A 17,851-nucleotide genomic window follows, 5' to 3' on the forward strand; every position below is an offset into this window, starting at 1 on the left:
GGTGAACTACAAAGCAACTGGAGATCTGGTGCGAAAAAAGGTGAAAAAGTGTTGGTTAAAGCTGGGCTATGTTGATCCTGTGGTGAACTTGGGTTGGTAGACAACGATGTGCATAAAGGTTAGGTGGTTGTGTTGCCGCCAAAACACGTTAAAGGGTGAAGAAATTCGGGAAAATTTCGAAAAAACTACGTGTAAATGTATTAAAAGGAGTGGTTTTGTGGTGGCAGATTATGAAAATGAGGCTAACAATTGTCTGACGAAGAAATAATTACGTTAAAACCTGTGGGAAGCAGCTACAAATGATCAGTGATGTGGGAAAAACGGAAATGGAAATAAAGCAAAAGTTATTAGAAATAGCTGAAATGGTTGTTTAATAGGTGAAAGGAACTGTTTGTGAACTAGAAACGGTGGATTTTATAGCAGCAGTAGTGTTGAAAGCAGAAAAAAAATTTTTTTTTGGTTATGGTTTGGAAGTGGGTTATGTATTATTGAGGGTGACATGGTATTAGAAGGTGGAAAGTGTAACATGAGGCTGAAATGAAAATAAAAATATATGGGGAGAGATAAATATTCCGCACGTCCAGAGCCTCGCTGCGATGGAGCACTTCCTTTCACGCCGATCACCTGCCACCCTACCTAAAACCTCTTTCCTCATTACCTTAGCCAGCTTCATCCTGACCCACAACTTCTTCACTTTTGAAGGCCAGACATACCAACAATTAAAGGGAACAGCCATGGGTACCAGAATGGCCCCCTCGTACGCCAACCTGTTCATGGGTCGCTTAGAGGAAGCCTTCTTGGTTACCCAGGCCTGCCAACCCAAAGTTTGATACAGATTTATTGATGACATCTTCATGATCTGGACTCACAGTGAAGAAGAACTCCAGAATTTCCTCTCCAACCTCAACTCGTTTGGTTCCATCAGATTCACCTGGTCCTACTCCAAATCCCATGCCACTTTCCTTGACGTTGACCTCCATCTGTCCAATGGCCAGCTTCACACGTCCATCCAAATCAAACCCACCAACAAGCAACAGTACCTCCATTATGACAGCTGCCACCCATTCAACATCAAACGGTCCCTTCCCTACAGCCTAGGTCTTCATGGCAAACGAATCTGCTCCAGTCCGGAATCCCTGAACCATTACACCAACAACCTGAAAACAGCTTTCGCATCCCGCAACTACCCTCCCGACCTGGTACAGAAGCAAATAACCAGAGCCACTTCCTCATCCCCTCAAACCCAGAACCTCCCACAGAAGAACCACAAAAGTGCCACACTTGTGACAGGCTACTTTCCGGGACTGGATCAGACTCTGAATGTGGCTCTCCAGCAGGGATACGACTTCCTCAAATCCTGCCCTGAAATGAGATCCATCCTTCATGAAATCCTCCCCACTCCACCAAGAGTGTCTTTCCGCCGTCCACCTAACCTTCGTAACCTCTTAGTTCATCCCTATGAAATCCCCAAACCACCTTCCCTACCCTCTGGCTCCTACCCTTGTAACCGCCCCCGGTGTAAAACCTGTCCCATGCACCCTCCCACCACCACCACCACCTACTCCAGTCCTGTAACCCGGAAGGTGTACATGATCAAAGGCAGAGCCACGTGTGAAAGCACCCACGTGATTTACCAACTGACCTGCCTACACTGTGAAGCTTTCTATGTGGGAATGACCAGCAACAAACTGTCCATTCGCATGAATGGACACAGGCAGACAGTGTTTGTTGGTAATGAGGATCACCCTGTGGCTAAACATGCCTTGGTGCACGGCCAGCACATCTTGGCACAGTGTTACACCGTCCGGGTTATCTGGATACTTCCCACTAACACCAACCTGTCAGAACTCCGGAGATGGGAACTTGCCCTTCAGTATATCCTCTCTTCTCGTTATCCGCTAGGCCTCAACCTCCGCTAATTTCAAGTTGCCGCCGCTCATACCTCACCTGTCTTTCAACAACATCTTTGCCTCTTTACTTCCACCTCAACTGACATCTCTGCCCAAACTCTTTGCCTTTACAAATGTCTGCTTGTGTCTGTGTATGTGCGGATGGATGTGTGTGTGTGTGCGCGCGATTGTATACCTGTCCTTTTTTCCCCCTAAGGTAAGTTTTTCCCCTCCCGGGATTGGAATGACTCCTTACCCTCTCCCTTAAAACCCACATCCTTTGGTCTTTCCCTCTTTCCTGATGAAGCAACCGTTGGTTGCGAAAGCTTGAATTTTGTGTGTGTGTTTATGTTTATGTTTGTTTGTGTGTCTATCGACCTGCCAGCACTTTTGTTTGGTATGTAGCAGTTTATGTGCGTAGATGCTCCAAGTCCAATGGGAACCCTTAAAACATCTATTTCAGACCCCCTGAAATGTCTCATCCACTGTAATTTACTCTTCAGTATGTTGCATGTAATGAATAAAATGTCCTCTCACACCAAAATCATGCACTGCCAGACGCTCAGCCATTAGATCTTATTTGTTCCTAAACCTCCCTGGGACTGGCATTGACAATTTTAGTCTTGATGAAACTACAATTGCATAAAGACAGGGAAAAAAATTATTGGCAGCAATAAATAATGGCGCTAACAAAAGATTATATGGACCTCTGCTTCAGGTAGTTACTATTTTTGTATATCTTTCATGCCTGTGCTGGCAATTGCTGTGTGAAATAATGGCAACTTGAATGAGATACAGACCAATTAAACACAAGTATTGTGTGCTCCTTGTATCTTTCAGAATTACATGATTCGGTGATATACTGGGACATATTACAGGAAATTAAGCTCTCTGGGGTATCTTTAATGAGCTGAGGAGAATGTACAAAGAATAAATAATGTTTTTGAACAATCATAAATTCATTATACGGACAGATATTTCAGCAATCTACTTCTCCAAACGCAAAAATAAAGCATGCTTACACTCCTTGGAATAAAATGGAAAATATCTCTCATAAAAGTTATATTCAAATTTTTCAATCTTGAATCCAAATTTCTGGTACAGAATCATTGCAGAATTTTTGGCAGACACGTGCAATGTCACATCTTTTTCTTGAGATGTCTGTAACAAAAAAAGAAAATAATTTTGAGCTATAGAACAAGAAAGTGATGATAAAAACTACAGCAACTTTATCTATATGTAGTATTATGCCTAAAATAACAAGCGAAAGTAAAACAGGCATCAAATCCTGATTTTCTAAGACTAAATATGTATCATAAAAATTTTATATTCAGCTTTCTTCTTTGCAGACACAAGTGGCAGCAGATAAAGGGCTGACTGTGTAAGGCATTTGATCTTAGATTAACACAGAAAATGACTTCATATCAAGCTGAACTTGAAACCTATGTTGTATAAATGTTAATCCCATATTATGTTACTGTGAAATAGGACCAACTTTGACTGACAAAAATTTGTATCAAAGTTGGGTTCAAATGTAATCATTAGTTTACAGTGTAGCGAGATAACAAAGTAACACTTTCCTTTTGTGCAAATACAGATTCAAATAAATTGTTATCAACATGTAAATATGTGACTACGCCAATCCCACACTGCTGACGCTTGAAATCTATTTTTCGATCTGTAGGGTTAGGTTAAGGAAATTATCAGCTATGAATGAACGTAATCAATTTAGATAACTGACCTCACAAAAATTCTTGGAGACGTCTCTTAATTTATGTAATTTTTTTAAAGACATTTCATAGACACTCAGTAACTTAGTAAGCATGGAAAATTCAAAATATTTGCCATGATTAGTTAAGTATGTTAATTATGACAGCAGTCAATAATGACTGAACATCTCTTATAAAATGTTTCTAGGGGAATGTGTTGGTTGTTCAAGTCATACCCCTCAAGGGACAATTACTGTATTCGATAAAGTAATTTAAATAACACAATTCGTTTTATGTAAACTCAAACTTTATTATTCAAGCTATAAACCAGTTTCCACACAAATACAAAAATATTTTCTCAAAGTCAGATTCCAACCCTTTTCAAAAATGCACCTTTGGTATGACTAAGATTCCTGATTTCCTAATTCGTGGCCCCTATAGCCAAAGTTGTTCTTAGAATAAATAGTCAGCGATGACATAATAAATATCTAGAATAAGGTAACAAAAGCCACAATAAAAATTACAAACTATAAATGTAGCATTACTTCCGTAGGAACATACAATTAGAGAACATATAGGAAACATTTGCAATACAGACAGTGTCCTGGTGGCACAGTGATTAATGCAACTGCCTTGTACGTTGAGGTGGCAGAAGTAATGGAATAGCGATATGTAAATATATAGATGATGGTAGTATCATGTACACAAGGTATAAAAGAGCAGTGCATTAGCAGAGCTGACCTTTTTACTTAAGTAATTCATACAAAAAAATTTCTGACGTGATTATGACCACATGATGGGAATTAACGGACTTTGAACGTGGAATGGTAATTGGAGATAGACATATGGGACATCCCATTTCAGAAATAGTTAGGGAATTCAACATTCTGAGGTCCACATTGTCAAAAGAGTGTGCCAAGAATACCACATTTCAGGCATTACCTCTCAACACATACAACACAGTGGACTTCACGTAACAACTGTGAGCAACGTAACATGAAAAAAAAAAAAAAAAAAACACAGAAATCAATGTGCGATGTATAACAAACGTATCAGTTTGAGATAGTGTGGCAAAATTTGGCATCAACAAGCTATGGCAGCAGATGACCTATGCAAGTGCATTTGCTAACAGAATGAAATCACTTGTGGCGTATCTCCTGTGTTCATTACCATATCAATTGGACAATAGATGACTGGAAAACCGTGGCCTTGTCACAGGAGTCCCCTGTTTCAGTTGGTAGGATCTGATGGTATGGTTCGAGTGTGGCACAGACCGCAAGAAGCCATGGAGTAAAGTTGTCAACAAGGCACTGTGAAACATAGTGATGGCTCCATAATGGGTGGGCTGTGTTTACATGGGACAGACTAGGTCCTCTAGTCCAACTGAACAAATCATGGACTGGAAATGATTATGTTCCATTACTTGGATAACATTTGCAGCCATTAAAGGATTTCAATTTCCCAATCAACAATGGAATTTTTATGGTCGACAATGCGCCATGTCACTGGACCACAATTGTTCACGAGTGGTTTGAAGAACATTCTTGACAATTCGAGCGAATGATTTGGCCACCCAGGTGACCCAACATGAATCCCATTGGACATTTATGAGATGAGAGGTCAGTTCATGTACAAAATCCTGCACCGGCAAGTCCTTCACAGTGGACGGCTATAGAAGAAGCATGGCTCAATACTTCAGCAGTTGTTGGATCCACATGATGGGGCAAATTTATAAACAGTGTGTGCCTCCTAAGAGTCGTCAGAGCAGATATTTACAATTTTGTTTTTGCTATATGTAGCAAGAGTTCCCCTCCCCCCTCCCCGCCAACCATGGATCTTGCCATTGGTGGGGAGCCTTGTGTGCCTCAGCAATACAGACAGCCATACCGTAGGTGCTACCATAATGGAGGGGTATCTGTGGAGAGGCCAGAGAAATGTGTGGTTCCTGAAGAGGGGCATCAGCCTTTTCAGTAGTTGCAGGGACAACAATCTGCATGATTGTCTGATCTGGCCTTGTAACATCAAGCAAAACAGTACTGCTGTGCTGGTACTGTGAACAGCTGAAAGCAAGGGGAAATTACAGCCGTATTTTTTCCTGAGGGCATGCAGCTTTACTGTATGGTTAAATGACGATGGTGTCCTCTTGGGTAAAATAGTCCCCCAGTCGGATCTCTGGGCAGGGGCCACTCAGGACGACGTCATTATGGAGAGAAACAAAACTGGCATTGGAATGTCAGATTCCTTAATTGGGCAGGTAGGATAGAAAATTTAAAAAGGGAAATGGATAGCTGCTGGTAAACCTTTCAGGATGTGAGGTCATGGCCCAAGAAACTCTTCCGTTCCTCATGTTTCGTCCAGGACTGCGCTGGACATCCTCAGAGCCCCCCCCCCCCCCCCCCCTCTTTCCTATTAAAATTATCCTGATGCTTATAAATTTCAATGGTTTCTCTATATAGTCATGGATGATAATTTGATGTTGTAGATAAAATCTCTGTTTCAGAAAACTTCACTTTGTGGTTTGCTGACTGAAGAGCATGCTCTGCTACAGCTGATTTCTCTATTTTTCCTAGTTGGCAGACTTTTGTGCTCTTTTAGTCGTGTATTTACGCTCCTCTTGGTAGTTCCAATATAAACTTTACCACACGTACATGGAATTTTGTATACACCAAATGCTGACAGAGTAAGGCGTTTACCCTTCACAGATCGGAGTAGCTGACTTATTTTCTTTGTTGGTCTAAAGACCAGTCTGACGTCATGTTTCTATAAAAATCTTACACATCTGATTTGTTACTTTTTTAATAAAATGGAGGGAAACTATGTTTTTCCATTGTTGTGGTTCGTCCTTGTCCTTCGGTCTTCTGTTTCTTAGTCATAAAATTCTCTTTAGCTCTTTCCCTGAGTAGCCATTTTTCTCGAAGGCCTGCTTCAGATGTTTTATTTCAGCATCCAGGTGTTCCAATGTGCATATCTGTTCGGCTCTATCAACAAGACTTTTAATGACACCTCTCTTTTGTTCTAGACGGTGACTAGAGTTTTTATGCAAATATCTGTCGGTATGTGTTACTTTCCATAAAAATTTATATCCCAAACTTCCATCGGACCGTCTCATAACTGAAACATCCAAGAAAGATATTCTGTTATCATTTTCCATTTCCATGGTGAACTGGATTTTTGGATTAATTGTATTTAGGTGATCAAAGAATTCGTCGAAAGCCTTTCTACCATAGGACCAAACCACAAATGTGTCATCTACAAACCAATACTAGCAACATAGTTTCTTATTTGCTTTGTCCAGAGCTGATTGTTCGAATTTCTCCATATAGAAATTAGCAATTGCAGGAGCTTTGCAGGACTTTTGCTACACCATCTAGTTGCTCATAAGATTCATCGCCCCACTGGAACTGACTCAAAGTAAGGCAATGTCTAAAAAGAGCAGTCAAATATCCTGCAAAAATATCCATTATGAAAATCATAACTTCGTTAACTGGAACCATAGTGAATAAGGACACTATGTAAAAACTTACAAGAATATCTTCAGGAGCCAGAATTAGTACTTAAAGTTTCTCAACAAAATGACTAGAGTCTTTTATACACGAGTCAGTTTTCCCAATATATAGTTGTAAACGAGTTGCCCACATATCTCGCTATTTTGTACGTGGGAGAATTGATGACACTAACTATGGGTCTCAAAGGAAAATCTATTTTATGAATTTTGTTTCCTTGGGGAAATTTCGTATACCTGCTTCTATACTCACGATAATATCTTCAACTGGTACTCTCACAGGTGTTATAGCATAGTTTCCTCCTTTTGTAAGGACAGAAATCTTGTTTTGAAATAACATTATCTCCGACTTGTTAACAACACTATCAGACATAACTATATTGCTTGTGCTACTACATTAGCTTGTAACTTTCTGAACTTTTCCTTGTGTCTATTAGTAGTCATTTCCATCGAGCTTCCATAGATGTAAACGTAAGGTAATGTATTTTATTCCACAGATCTATCTGTACCTTACTAGCAAGGAACAAATGCAGGTTCAGTACCTTACGGTCAACAGAATCCATTTCTCATCTTGTGTAATCTATCCTTTCTTGGAGTAGTGCTCTTTCTGTACAATCATAAATCCGATGACTCGAGCTGTCCGGAACATCCTCTTCAGCTTTAGAAAGTTTGGGATAGAAGATGATTCTCTATAATTTAACAAGAAGGTTAAAGTACAAATTAAATGTGCTCTCTTCTTACGTAAAAAATTCAAAAGTCTGACTGATTTTGAGAAATCCTCCCCGTAGAGTCTTCTGAAAGAAGGCTATCACAACCCGATGACATTATATTGGAACTACCAAGAGGAGTGTTAATTTTTTTTTTTTAAGGGAGATGAAAATTTAATAGTCATGGGGGACTGGGAGTCAATAGTAGGAAAAGGAAGAGAAGGAAATGTTGTAGGTGAATATGGAATGGGGGTAAGGATTGGAAGAGGAAGCCGCCTGGTAGAATTTTGCACAGAGCATAACTTAATTATTGCTAACACTTGGTTAAGAATCATGAAAGAAGGTTGTATATGTGGAAGAGTCCTGGAGACACTGGAAGGTTTCAGATTGATTATATAATGGTAAGGCAGAGATTTAGGAACCAGGTTTTAAATTGTAAGACATTTCTAGGGACAGGTGTGGACTCTGGCCACAAATTATTGGTTATGAACAGTAGGTTAAAACTGAAGAAACTGCAGAAAGGTAGGAATTTAAGGAGATGGAACCTGGATAAATTGAAAGAACTAGAGGTTGTAGAGTGTTTCAGAGGGAGCATTAGGGAACGACTGATGAGAACAGAGGAAAGAAATCCAGTATGAGAAGAATGGATAGTTGTGAGAGATGAAATAGTGAAGTCAGCAGAGGATCAAGCAGGTAAAAAGATGAGGGCTATTAGAAACCCTTGGGTAACACAAGAGATATTGAATTTAATTGATGAAAGGAGAAAATATAAAAACGCAGTAAATGAAGCAGGCAAAAAGGAATACAAAATTCTCAAAAATGAGATCAATAGGAAATGAAAAAGTGGGCATAGATAGAGGAGAAATGTACGGAAGTAGAAGCATATATCACTAAGCGTGAGATAGATGCTGCCTACAGAAAAAGTAGAGAGACCTTTGGAGAAAAGAGAATCGCCTGTATGAATATCAAGAGCTCATATGGTAAACCACTAATGAGCAGAGGGAAAGCCGACAGGTGGAAGAAGTGTTAACTTTTGTACTAAGAAAGTGATAAACATAAGTAATAATCTCCTCATGTTTATTCGTTACCCATCTTTTTAAAGTTTCTCTTCGAAGCTTTTAGTAATTTTCTGCAAATGTGGAATGTGACTCCTATGCTACAGCTCACCTTTTTATTTATTTATTCTTTATATCACTTTGTGCCGATCGTATAAACATCACTGACTGGAGGTCAGTGTTTAGAAATGTGGGCACAGACGTTAATGGAGTGCGACTTGGGCTGTGGTACAACTTTACCCTACATTGTCTCAGCAGGGTGCCCAGTGCAGAGGATCTCAGGTTCAAAACTCAGTCAGTTCCTTGCACATACACATGTCACCATAATACTCCCTTCTCCACTGCGAATAGTGCAGTTTCATCCACATTATGTATTTCGTCAGCAGTAAACTCATGTTCGAGTATTTCCTCATATTTATCAAAGAATGCATTAACACGCTCTCTATTAAAATACCTTCCTTTGTTCCACTGATATTGCTTATGGAACAGGACAAAGCTGGATGATCTTTCAAAAACCTGTAATACCAATTTACTTTATTGAAGTGAAGTGGTAGATGATATTTCCCAGCAAGTTGTTACACAAGTTTCCTTAATTCAGTAGTAATTACTCCGAAGAAACCAGACTCTAAATTAATCATATGCTGTGCTAATTCATCTTCCACTTCTGCTATCATATCATTACATCTTCCAAATTATGATATTTTATCTAAACCATTCAAATTAAGATTACTTTGGTACTCATATATCACATCTTCTACATGCTTCATTAACTCTAATTTCATCATGCCAATGTTTCAGCAAAGCTTCGTCTATATTCTCCTGCTTCCACTTATTGTGAACTCTCTTTGTCATATTGATCAGATGAAACACTTTTCAGTTGGTACGTTACTGCTATCAATGCCTAACTCATACCGCTACGATTAATAAATTCTCCATAGGTACGACAGGTAGCAAGACCCATCATTCCAAACAAGATCTAAAGGTCTAACCTCAAAATTTCTACCACTTGATTATGCTTAAACAATATGCCATTTGCTGTCACAGATTATAAAAACAGAAAGCACAATAAATTTTCAAAACATAGTGTTGTTGCAATTATCACTATAGTAGAGAAAGTAGCATCAATTGGAAATAAAACAAGAGTTCCATGAACTTTGAGCATTCTGGGCTACTGGTCTATGTGGTGAGCAACATTGTGTGAGTGAATTATATTGTTTACTTTCAAATAAGTACGTATTCCAGTGTATCTACTGATTATGACAAAGGAACGAATCCAATTTTGGAATTTTAATACCATTTAAGCTGAGGTTTCGCTTATACAAAAATAATGTGCAGCAGTTAGAACTAAGGTTGAGAAAACAGAATGAGAAAGTATCTGCTAAAACCAAGCACAAGAAACCAGCCACTGATTTCAATGTAGATGCTAATTTTAATATTACAATTTCATGCCTCAGGAAGCTTTCAAATGGTGGTTGGTGATTTGTTTAAGACAGATGCAGAAACAGCTTGCACTGCTGTCCACAAGGTATCGGCCTGCACTGCCTCACAGAAGAAAGAATTCATCAAAACACCTATGGAAAAAATGACTTGAGAAAACCCAGTCTGACTTTTGTCAAATATCGGTAGCATGTTTATCTGGTTAATTAAGCACTATTGACTACCATATCCCCATGAGATCACGTTGTGGAAGTGCAGAGAGATTTAGGAATTGTCAAGGATAGGTTTCTTTAAACGTACAAGTAATCTCTGACGCTGCACTTAATCAGAGCATGTTAAAATGTATACAAAGCACCACATGTAGCTTCACGACAAAAATCTGTAAAAAAAAGTCCAATATGAATAGAAAGTGAATTTAGCTTCAGGACAAAAATCGGTTTTTTAAAAAAGTCCAATATGAACAGAAAGTGAATTTACCAAGTGTCACAATGCAGTGGATTCAGAATTTATTATTGGCTGCAGCAGCAAATCCTTTTTATATCTCCTTTTTCTGTTTACATTCATCCATCTTTATAACATGACACCTTCAATAACAAATATTGTGTATCTATAACGTATGATTAGTGTCTGCATTTGAACTGTCTCATGATGATCTCTTCATTTCTAATTGAGATTAAAATCTGTAATTGAAAAGTGTCATGATGGTCTCTCCATTGGCAAAAGATTCTGGAATAGTCCCCCATTCAGATCTCCAGGAGGGGACTACCAAGGGGGTGGTTACCATGAGAAGAAGACTGAATAATCAACAGAAAAATAACATTTTAAGAGTCAAGGCATGGAATGTCAGAAGCTTGAACGTGATAAGGGAACTAGAAAATCTGAAAAGGGAAATGTGAAAGCTCAGTCTAGATATAGTAGAGGTCAGTGACGTGAAGTGGAAAGAAGACAAGGATTTCTGGTCAAATGAGTGTAGGGTAATATCAACAGCAAAAGAAAATGGTATAACGGGAGTAGGATTCATTATGAATAGTAAGGCAGGACAGTGTGTTACTGTGAACAGTTCAGTGATAGGGTTGTTCTTATTAGAATCGACGACAAATCAACATCGACAATGATAGTTCAGGTATACATGCCGATATCTTCTGGTAAACCTTGCGGGATGTAAGGTCGTGGTCCATGAAACTCTTCAGCTCCTAACGTTTCGTCCAGTGCTTCGCTGGACATCTTCAGAGGGGTGTTTCTCCTCCGGTGAGTCTTGCCGACTGACCATGCGGCCTTTTCCAAGTAGACCTCCTCCTCTTGTGGTTCTTGAACAGAGTATTCGCTATTACTAGCTGAAACTTGTTACAGAGGAGGAGAAACACCCCTCTGAAGATGTCCAGCGAAGCACTGGACGAAACATTAGGAGCTGAAGAGTTTCATGGACCACGACCTTACATCCCGCAAGGTTTACCAGAAGATATGTCATCCGGTCGTGAAAGCCTTCATACTATGATACATGCCGATGTTGCAAGCTGAAGTTGAAGAGATTGAGAAAGTGTATGAGGATATTGAAAGGGTAATACAGTAAGTAAAGGGAGATGAAAATCTAACAGTCATGGGTAACTGGAATGCATTTGTAGGGGAAAGAGTAGAAGAAAAGATTACAGGATAATATGGGTTGGGCAAGGAATAATAGAGGAGAAAGACTAATCAAGTTCTGTAACAAGTTTCAGCTAGTAATAGCGAATACTCTGTTCAAGAAACACAAGAGGAGGAGGTCTACTTGGAAAAGGCCGCATGGTCAGACAGATTCCAAAATCAGATACTGGATTGTAAGATGTACCCAGGGGCAGACATAGACTCAGATCCCAATATAGTAGTGATGAAGAGTAGGCTGAAGTTTAAGACATTAGTCAGAAAGAAACAATACGCAAAGAAGTGGGATACAGAAGTACTAAGGAATGATGAGATATGCTTGAAGTTCTCTAAGGCTATACATACAGCAATAAGGAATAGCTCAGTAGGCAGTACAGTTGAAGAGGAATTGACATCTCTAAAAAGGGTCATCACAGAAGTTGGGAAGGAAAACATAGGTACAAAGAAGGTAACTGCAAAGAAACCATGGGTAACAGAAGAAATACTTCAATTCATCGATGAATGGAGAAAGTACAAAAATGTTCCAGGGAACTAAGGAATACAGAAATACAAGTCGCTGAGGAATGCAATAAACAGGAAGTGCAGGGAAGCTCAGACAAAATGGCTGCAGGAAAAATGTGAAGACATCGAAAAAGAAATGATTGTCGGAAGGACAGACTCAGCATACAGGAAAGTCAAAACAACCTCCGGGCACATTAAAAGCAAGCATCATACCATTACCAGTGCAATAGGAATTCCACTGTTAAATGCAGAGGAGAGAGCAGATACGTGGAAAGAATAAAAGCCTGTATGATGGGGAAGATTTATCTAATGCGATAGAAGAAGAAAAAGGAGTCGATTTAGAAGAGAGAGGGGATCCAGTATTAGAATCAGAATTTAAAAGAGCTTTGGAGGACTTAAGGTCAAATAAGGCAGAAGGGAAAGATAACATTCCATCAGAATTTTTAAAATCATTGGGGGAAGTGGCAACAAAACAACTATTCACAAATGTATGAGTCTGGCGACATACCATCTGACTTTTGGAAAAGCATCATCCACACAATTCCAAAGACGGCAAGAGCTGACAAGTGTGAGAATTACCGCACAATCAGCTTAACAGCTCATGCATCCCAGTCGCTTACAAGAATAATATTCAGAAGAATGGAAAAGAAAATTGAGGATGGGCTAGGTGACGATCAGTTTGGCTTTAGGAAAGGTAAAGGCACGAGAAAGGCAATTCTGACTTTGCGGTTAATAATGGAAGCAAGACTAAAGAAAAATCAAGACACCTTCATAGGATTTGTCGACCTGGAAAAAGTGTTCGACAATGTAAAATGGTGCAAGATGTTCGAAATTCCGAGAAAAGTAGAGGTAAGCTACAGGGAGAGACAGGTGATATACAATATGTAAAACAGCCAAGAGGGAATGATAAGAGTGGATGACCAAGAATAAAGTGCTTGTATTAAAAAGGGTGTAAGACAAGGATGTAGCCTTTCGCCCGTGCTGTTCACTCTGTACATCAAGGAAGCAATGATGGAAATAAAAGGAAGTTTCAGGAGTGGAATTAAAATTCAACATGAAAGGATATCAATGATATGATTTGATGATGACATTGCTATCCTGAGTGAAAGTGAAGAAGAATTACATGATCTGCTGAATGGAATGAACAAAAAGGGCATTCCTGGCAAGAGAAGTCTACTAATATCAAATATTGGGCTTAATTTGAGGAAGAAATTTCTGAGAATGTATGTCTGGAGTACAGCACTGTATGGTAGTGAAACATGTACTGTGGGAAAACTGGAACAGAAGAGAATCGAAGCATTTGAGATGTTGTGCTACAGACAAATGTTGAAAATTAGGTGGACTGATAAGGTAAGGAATGAGGCGGTTCTGCACAGAATTGGAGAGGAAAGGAATATGTGGAAAACACTGATAAGGAGAAGGGACAGGATGATAGGACATTTGTTAAGACATGAGGGAATGACTTCCACGGCACTACAGGGAGCTGTAGAAGGCAAAAACTGTAGAGGAAGACAGAGATTGGAATACATCCAGCAAATAATAGAGGACGTAGGAAGCAAGTGCAACTCTGAGATGAAGAGGTTAGCACAGGAGAGGAATTCGTGGCAGGCCGCATCAAACCAGTCAGAAGACTGATGACCAACTTGATGCTATATTTCAGTTAAAATCGCAATAATATTTGTTTATTTACTGGTTTCAGCTTATGTTAAAGGCTTCTTCAGAATTTTTGGCCCCCCTATGGCTGGTGCTGGTGGCTTCTCGGTTTTCTCATGTTACCACGATCGTACACAGTGACTGATGGCTGCGGAGCCACAGCTTAAATAATGTGCAATTCATGTGCCGGCTATGGATTACATCATCACCAGCCAATGGCAAACTCTTCACAAGAACTATATAAAATTTGCATATTAAGTTCTCGTAGACCACATACGAGTACATAAGAAGTTAAATCATTTCAAGCATCAGGAAAGTAGTCATTTATGTTAAAATAAAATAAACAAACTTACAAAACAATAGAAGAAGCAGTGTAATCTATTGACATTGCTATGAAAGACAAACACATCATTCTTATTAATGTTTTGTCGATAAATAAATAAACTAAGAGAGTGGTAATCATATGCACATACAGATATTACATAAGACATAATGACAGGTAAAATTACATTAAAAGGTGCAACCATTAAAATATTATCATGCCACTGTATATTTACTAGGCCCTTTGGTAAGAATTCAAAGTGACGCTGATGGCTAAGCAACGTGAACATTCAGAAGAAGTAGCAACTAGGCAATTAGTGAAATAGGTGTGTAGAATATGAGACACTGGAGACATACCGTAAGACTTTTGAAAATATATCATCCTCAAAATCCCAAAGATAGCAAAGGCAGATAAATTAAGGACTATCACACACACTCACCTAAACAGCTCAGGATGACATTCAGTTTGGCTTTCAAAAAGGTAAAGGCACCAGAGGGACAGCTCTGGCATTGTGCCTGATAATGGAGGCAAGACTTAAGAAAAAAATCAAGGATCCTCCATAGGACTTGTCAGCCTAGACAAACTTATTGACAATCTAAAATGGTGCAAAATGTTTGCAATTCTTGAACCCGGATTTCCCGCTTATTGTGAGAGGTGGCCTTAATAACCTCGGCTATCTGTGCATGCTCTCCAAATGGCATATGATGATAACAACATTATTCTCAATTCCTTTTAGTCTCATTATCCATAGTACAAGAATTAATAATGTTGGCAAGCATTAGGTGATGAATGTAGTGGACATGGCATAAGGATGTAGACAATGTGACATATGGAGGTTTGTATTGGCCCGGGCAGCATGCACAGATAACTGAAGTGGTTAAAGCGACTGTTCACAGTAAGTGGGAAATCCGAAATAGAGTCCCAATCTGGGGCAAATTATCACCTGTCACTATTAGGTAATACATCTATACCTAATGTAACTGACGTCAAATAATTTGCAGTTAGCGAATAAATTTTGAATTATTATGTACAGCTGTGAATAATCAAAAAGGTCTGTTTTTTTCAGACAGGCAACTAAATAATATTTCCATCCCAAGAAACAGAATCTGAGCACTTATTCCACCTAATGAGTCACGGTTATCCTTTCTTCTTCTGTAGTGGTCAATCCAAGGATTGGTTTGCAACAGCTACAATGGCAGCTTGTCTCCATTCTGTGCGTCTTTCAGCTTTTCTCTTCATTTCTTTATAGGTGTTACATCCCACATCTTTCACGATTTGATCCATGTACCTCCTCTTGGTCTTTTTCCCTCGACATACCCCTCTATGATTGTGTTCAGGAATCCTTTATGTAGATGGCCTGTAAATTGCACTCTTCTTTTAACAATGAAACTCCAGAAGCTTCTCTTCTCACCTGCTCACGGTTATCCTATTGAAAAATAATACTCCCTTTATCATTTGCTGATGCTGTTTCCAGTTTCCCCAGAAAAAGTTAGTTTTCCAATACTCAAGACACTGATTCACAAAAGCTAGCCTCAAAGTCCTACTGCTACGTTTCCACAAGATACAAACATCCCAATTTGAAATTCATATGGTAATCACTGGTGTTTTACACTGTTCTATGTTCTATTCTTTCAGATTTTTCATCACCAAACATTGTAAGCAGAAGAAACTGCACTAACCAAATCATATGCCAGACCATTAGTCAAAAATTACTTCTGGTATTTTCTTCAGTGTGACTTGTACTTGGTTTGCCAATATCATGAAGTAGAATACATCACCTAAAATTATTCAGCTGATTAGTATCATCACTATTTTATATTATTTTTTATATTTCATGTTTCTCTGGTTATTTTAAATAATCATAACACACTTACACTGGCCCCATCTTCAATTGTCGTTTTGTTTTACATTTGAGGAGAAAACAGCCTGTGAGGTGCAGGAAACCTGTGTTTCTCAAGGATTTTTGGCACCTCACCAGGACACAGGATAGAACATGACACTGAATACTGTAAATATGACTGAAAAACATTCTCACATTGGAAAAATGGAAATGTCGTGTGGCTAGGGCCTCCCGTCGGGTAGACCGTTCGCCTGGTGCAGGTCTTTCGATTTGACGCCACTTCGGCGACCTGCGCGTCGATGGGGATGAAATGATGATGATTAGGACAACACAACACCCAGTCCCTGAGCGGAGAAAATTTCCGACCCAGCCGGGAATCGAACCCGGGCCCTTAGGATTGACAGTCTGTCACGCTGACCACTCAGCTACTAGGGCGGACATTCTCACATTAACAAAACACTAACTATGATGCATGTGAATTTATATGGCAGTTTCTGCACTAATGAGAAAATAGATGGCATATGAGTATCAGAGCACTGGCTGAAAAGTAATGAGGTAGATTTCTTTATTCCTTAGTGATATGTTGCTGCAGATGTAATGCGTCAGGGAAATGGCAAAAATGGTGGGGCTGGTATATTTGTTACAGAGGATACAAGAGTCACAAAAATTGATATTAGCAAATACTGTTATGAAACGGATGGGGAATTCAGCTGTGTAAATCTTGTGGCTCTTAATCTAATTGTGACAGAGATATTTATTTGAGAATTTTGAATTAATGATGAAAAGTTCTTAAAGTCTAAAACAAAAATTGCTATTTGTGGGGACTTCAGTACAGAAATTTGAAACAATAGAGCAAGTTGCTAAGTCATTTTTCAACCCCCTCAGAATGTTCAATCTATGTTGTAGCAATAAGGAATGCCACACATGATGGGGCATGTTACAGAACATCATTGGTAACTTTGAAAGGGATCTGTGCACAGGGTGTATACGGCGACAAGGATAAAAAATTCCCGGATTTCTCCCGGATATCCCGTTTAAAAAATACGCTTTTTCCCGGGCGAAAATACACTTTTTCTGTTGTAAGTGACAGTAGGTTTTCCGTAGATTTTCCCTCGGAACTGTAAAACCTACCAATTCTTTGAATGGTTAACGTTTTATACAATTGCGTAGAACTTCCCGGAAAAAAATAGAAAAGACGGGCAGAGAAGTTTTGGAGAGACTTTTAATTTTTAAAAAAGGAGAGAAGTGTTGGAAAGACCTTTGATTTGCAGCAACATATACGTTCCATATTTTCGTATTACGAAAGTATAAATTCGAATTGCACCAAACAAAGAGCGTTAGTTTGCGGAGCGTTGAAACCGAGGTTGCGATGTCCTTTTGTAGTAGTGATGGGCTAAACTGCGACTTTCCGATATCAGTGATTTCTGTGAATGCTACTTTTCAGTATCTGTTATTCTTAACTGTGATTTGTCGCAGTTACGGAACCTACGTCGTGTATCCCTCCGCCACTGCTATTTCTGCGACTTACCACCGTATGAAAAAGTTACATCTGTCCACACAGAAAATTGCATCTCAACAAACCTGTCATTGGTAAGGAT

At 39.2% G+C, this 17,851-nt stretch overlaps 1 protein-coding gene across 4 annotated transcripts in view; it reads right to left on the reverse strand.

Annotated features, from left to right (window-relative positions):
- Nucleotides 1–2,802: 2,802 nt before the first annotated feature.
- The window catches only part of LOC124795151 (cysteine-rich protein 2-binding protein), a 176,015-nt gene continuing 160,966 nt past the window's right edge, over nt 2,803–17,851 (reverse strand). The window contains exons 11-12 of one of the 4 annotated variants that reach the window (XM_047259039.1): nt 7,643–7,758; nt 2,988–3,050 (exon numbers count right to left, since the gene is read on the reverse strand). In XM_047259039.1, the coding sequence (XP_047114995.1) occupies nt 7,681–7,758 (78 nt within the window). In that variant the 3' untranslated portion in view covers nt 2,988–3,050; nt 7,643–7,680. Of the gene's footprint in view, nt 3,051–7,642; nt 7,790–17,851 lie in introns of all 4 variants that reach the window. The other 3 variants (XM_047259038.1, XM_047259037.1, XM_047259036.1) reach the window with 3 other exon arrangements.

This window comes from Schistocerca piceifrons, chromosome 4, assembly GCF_021461385.2.
Source record: "Schistocerca piceifrons isolate TAMUIC-IGC-003096 chromosome 4, iqSchPice1.1, whole genome shotgun sequence".
Lineage (NCBI taxonomy): Eukaryota > Metazoa > Arthropoda > Insecta > Orthoptera > Acrididae > Schistocerca > Schistocerca piceifrons.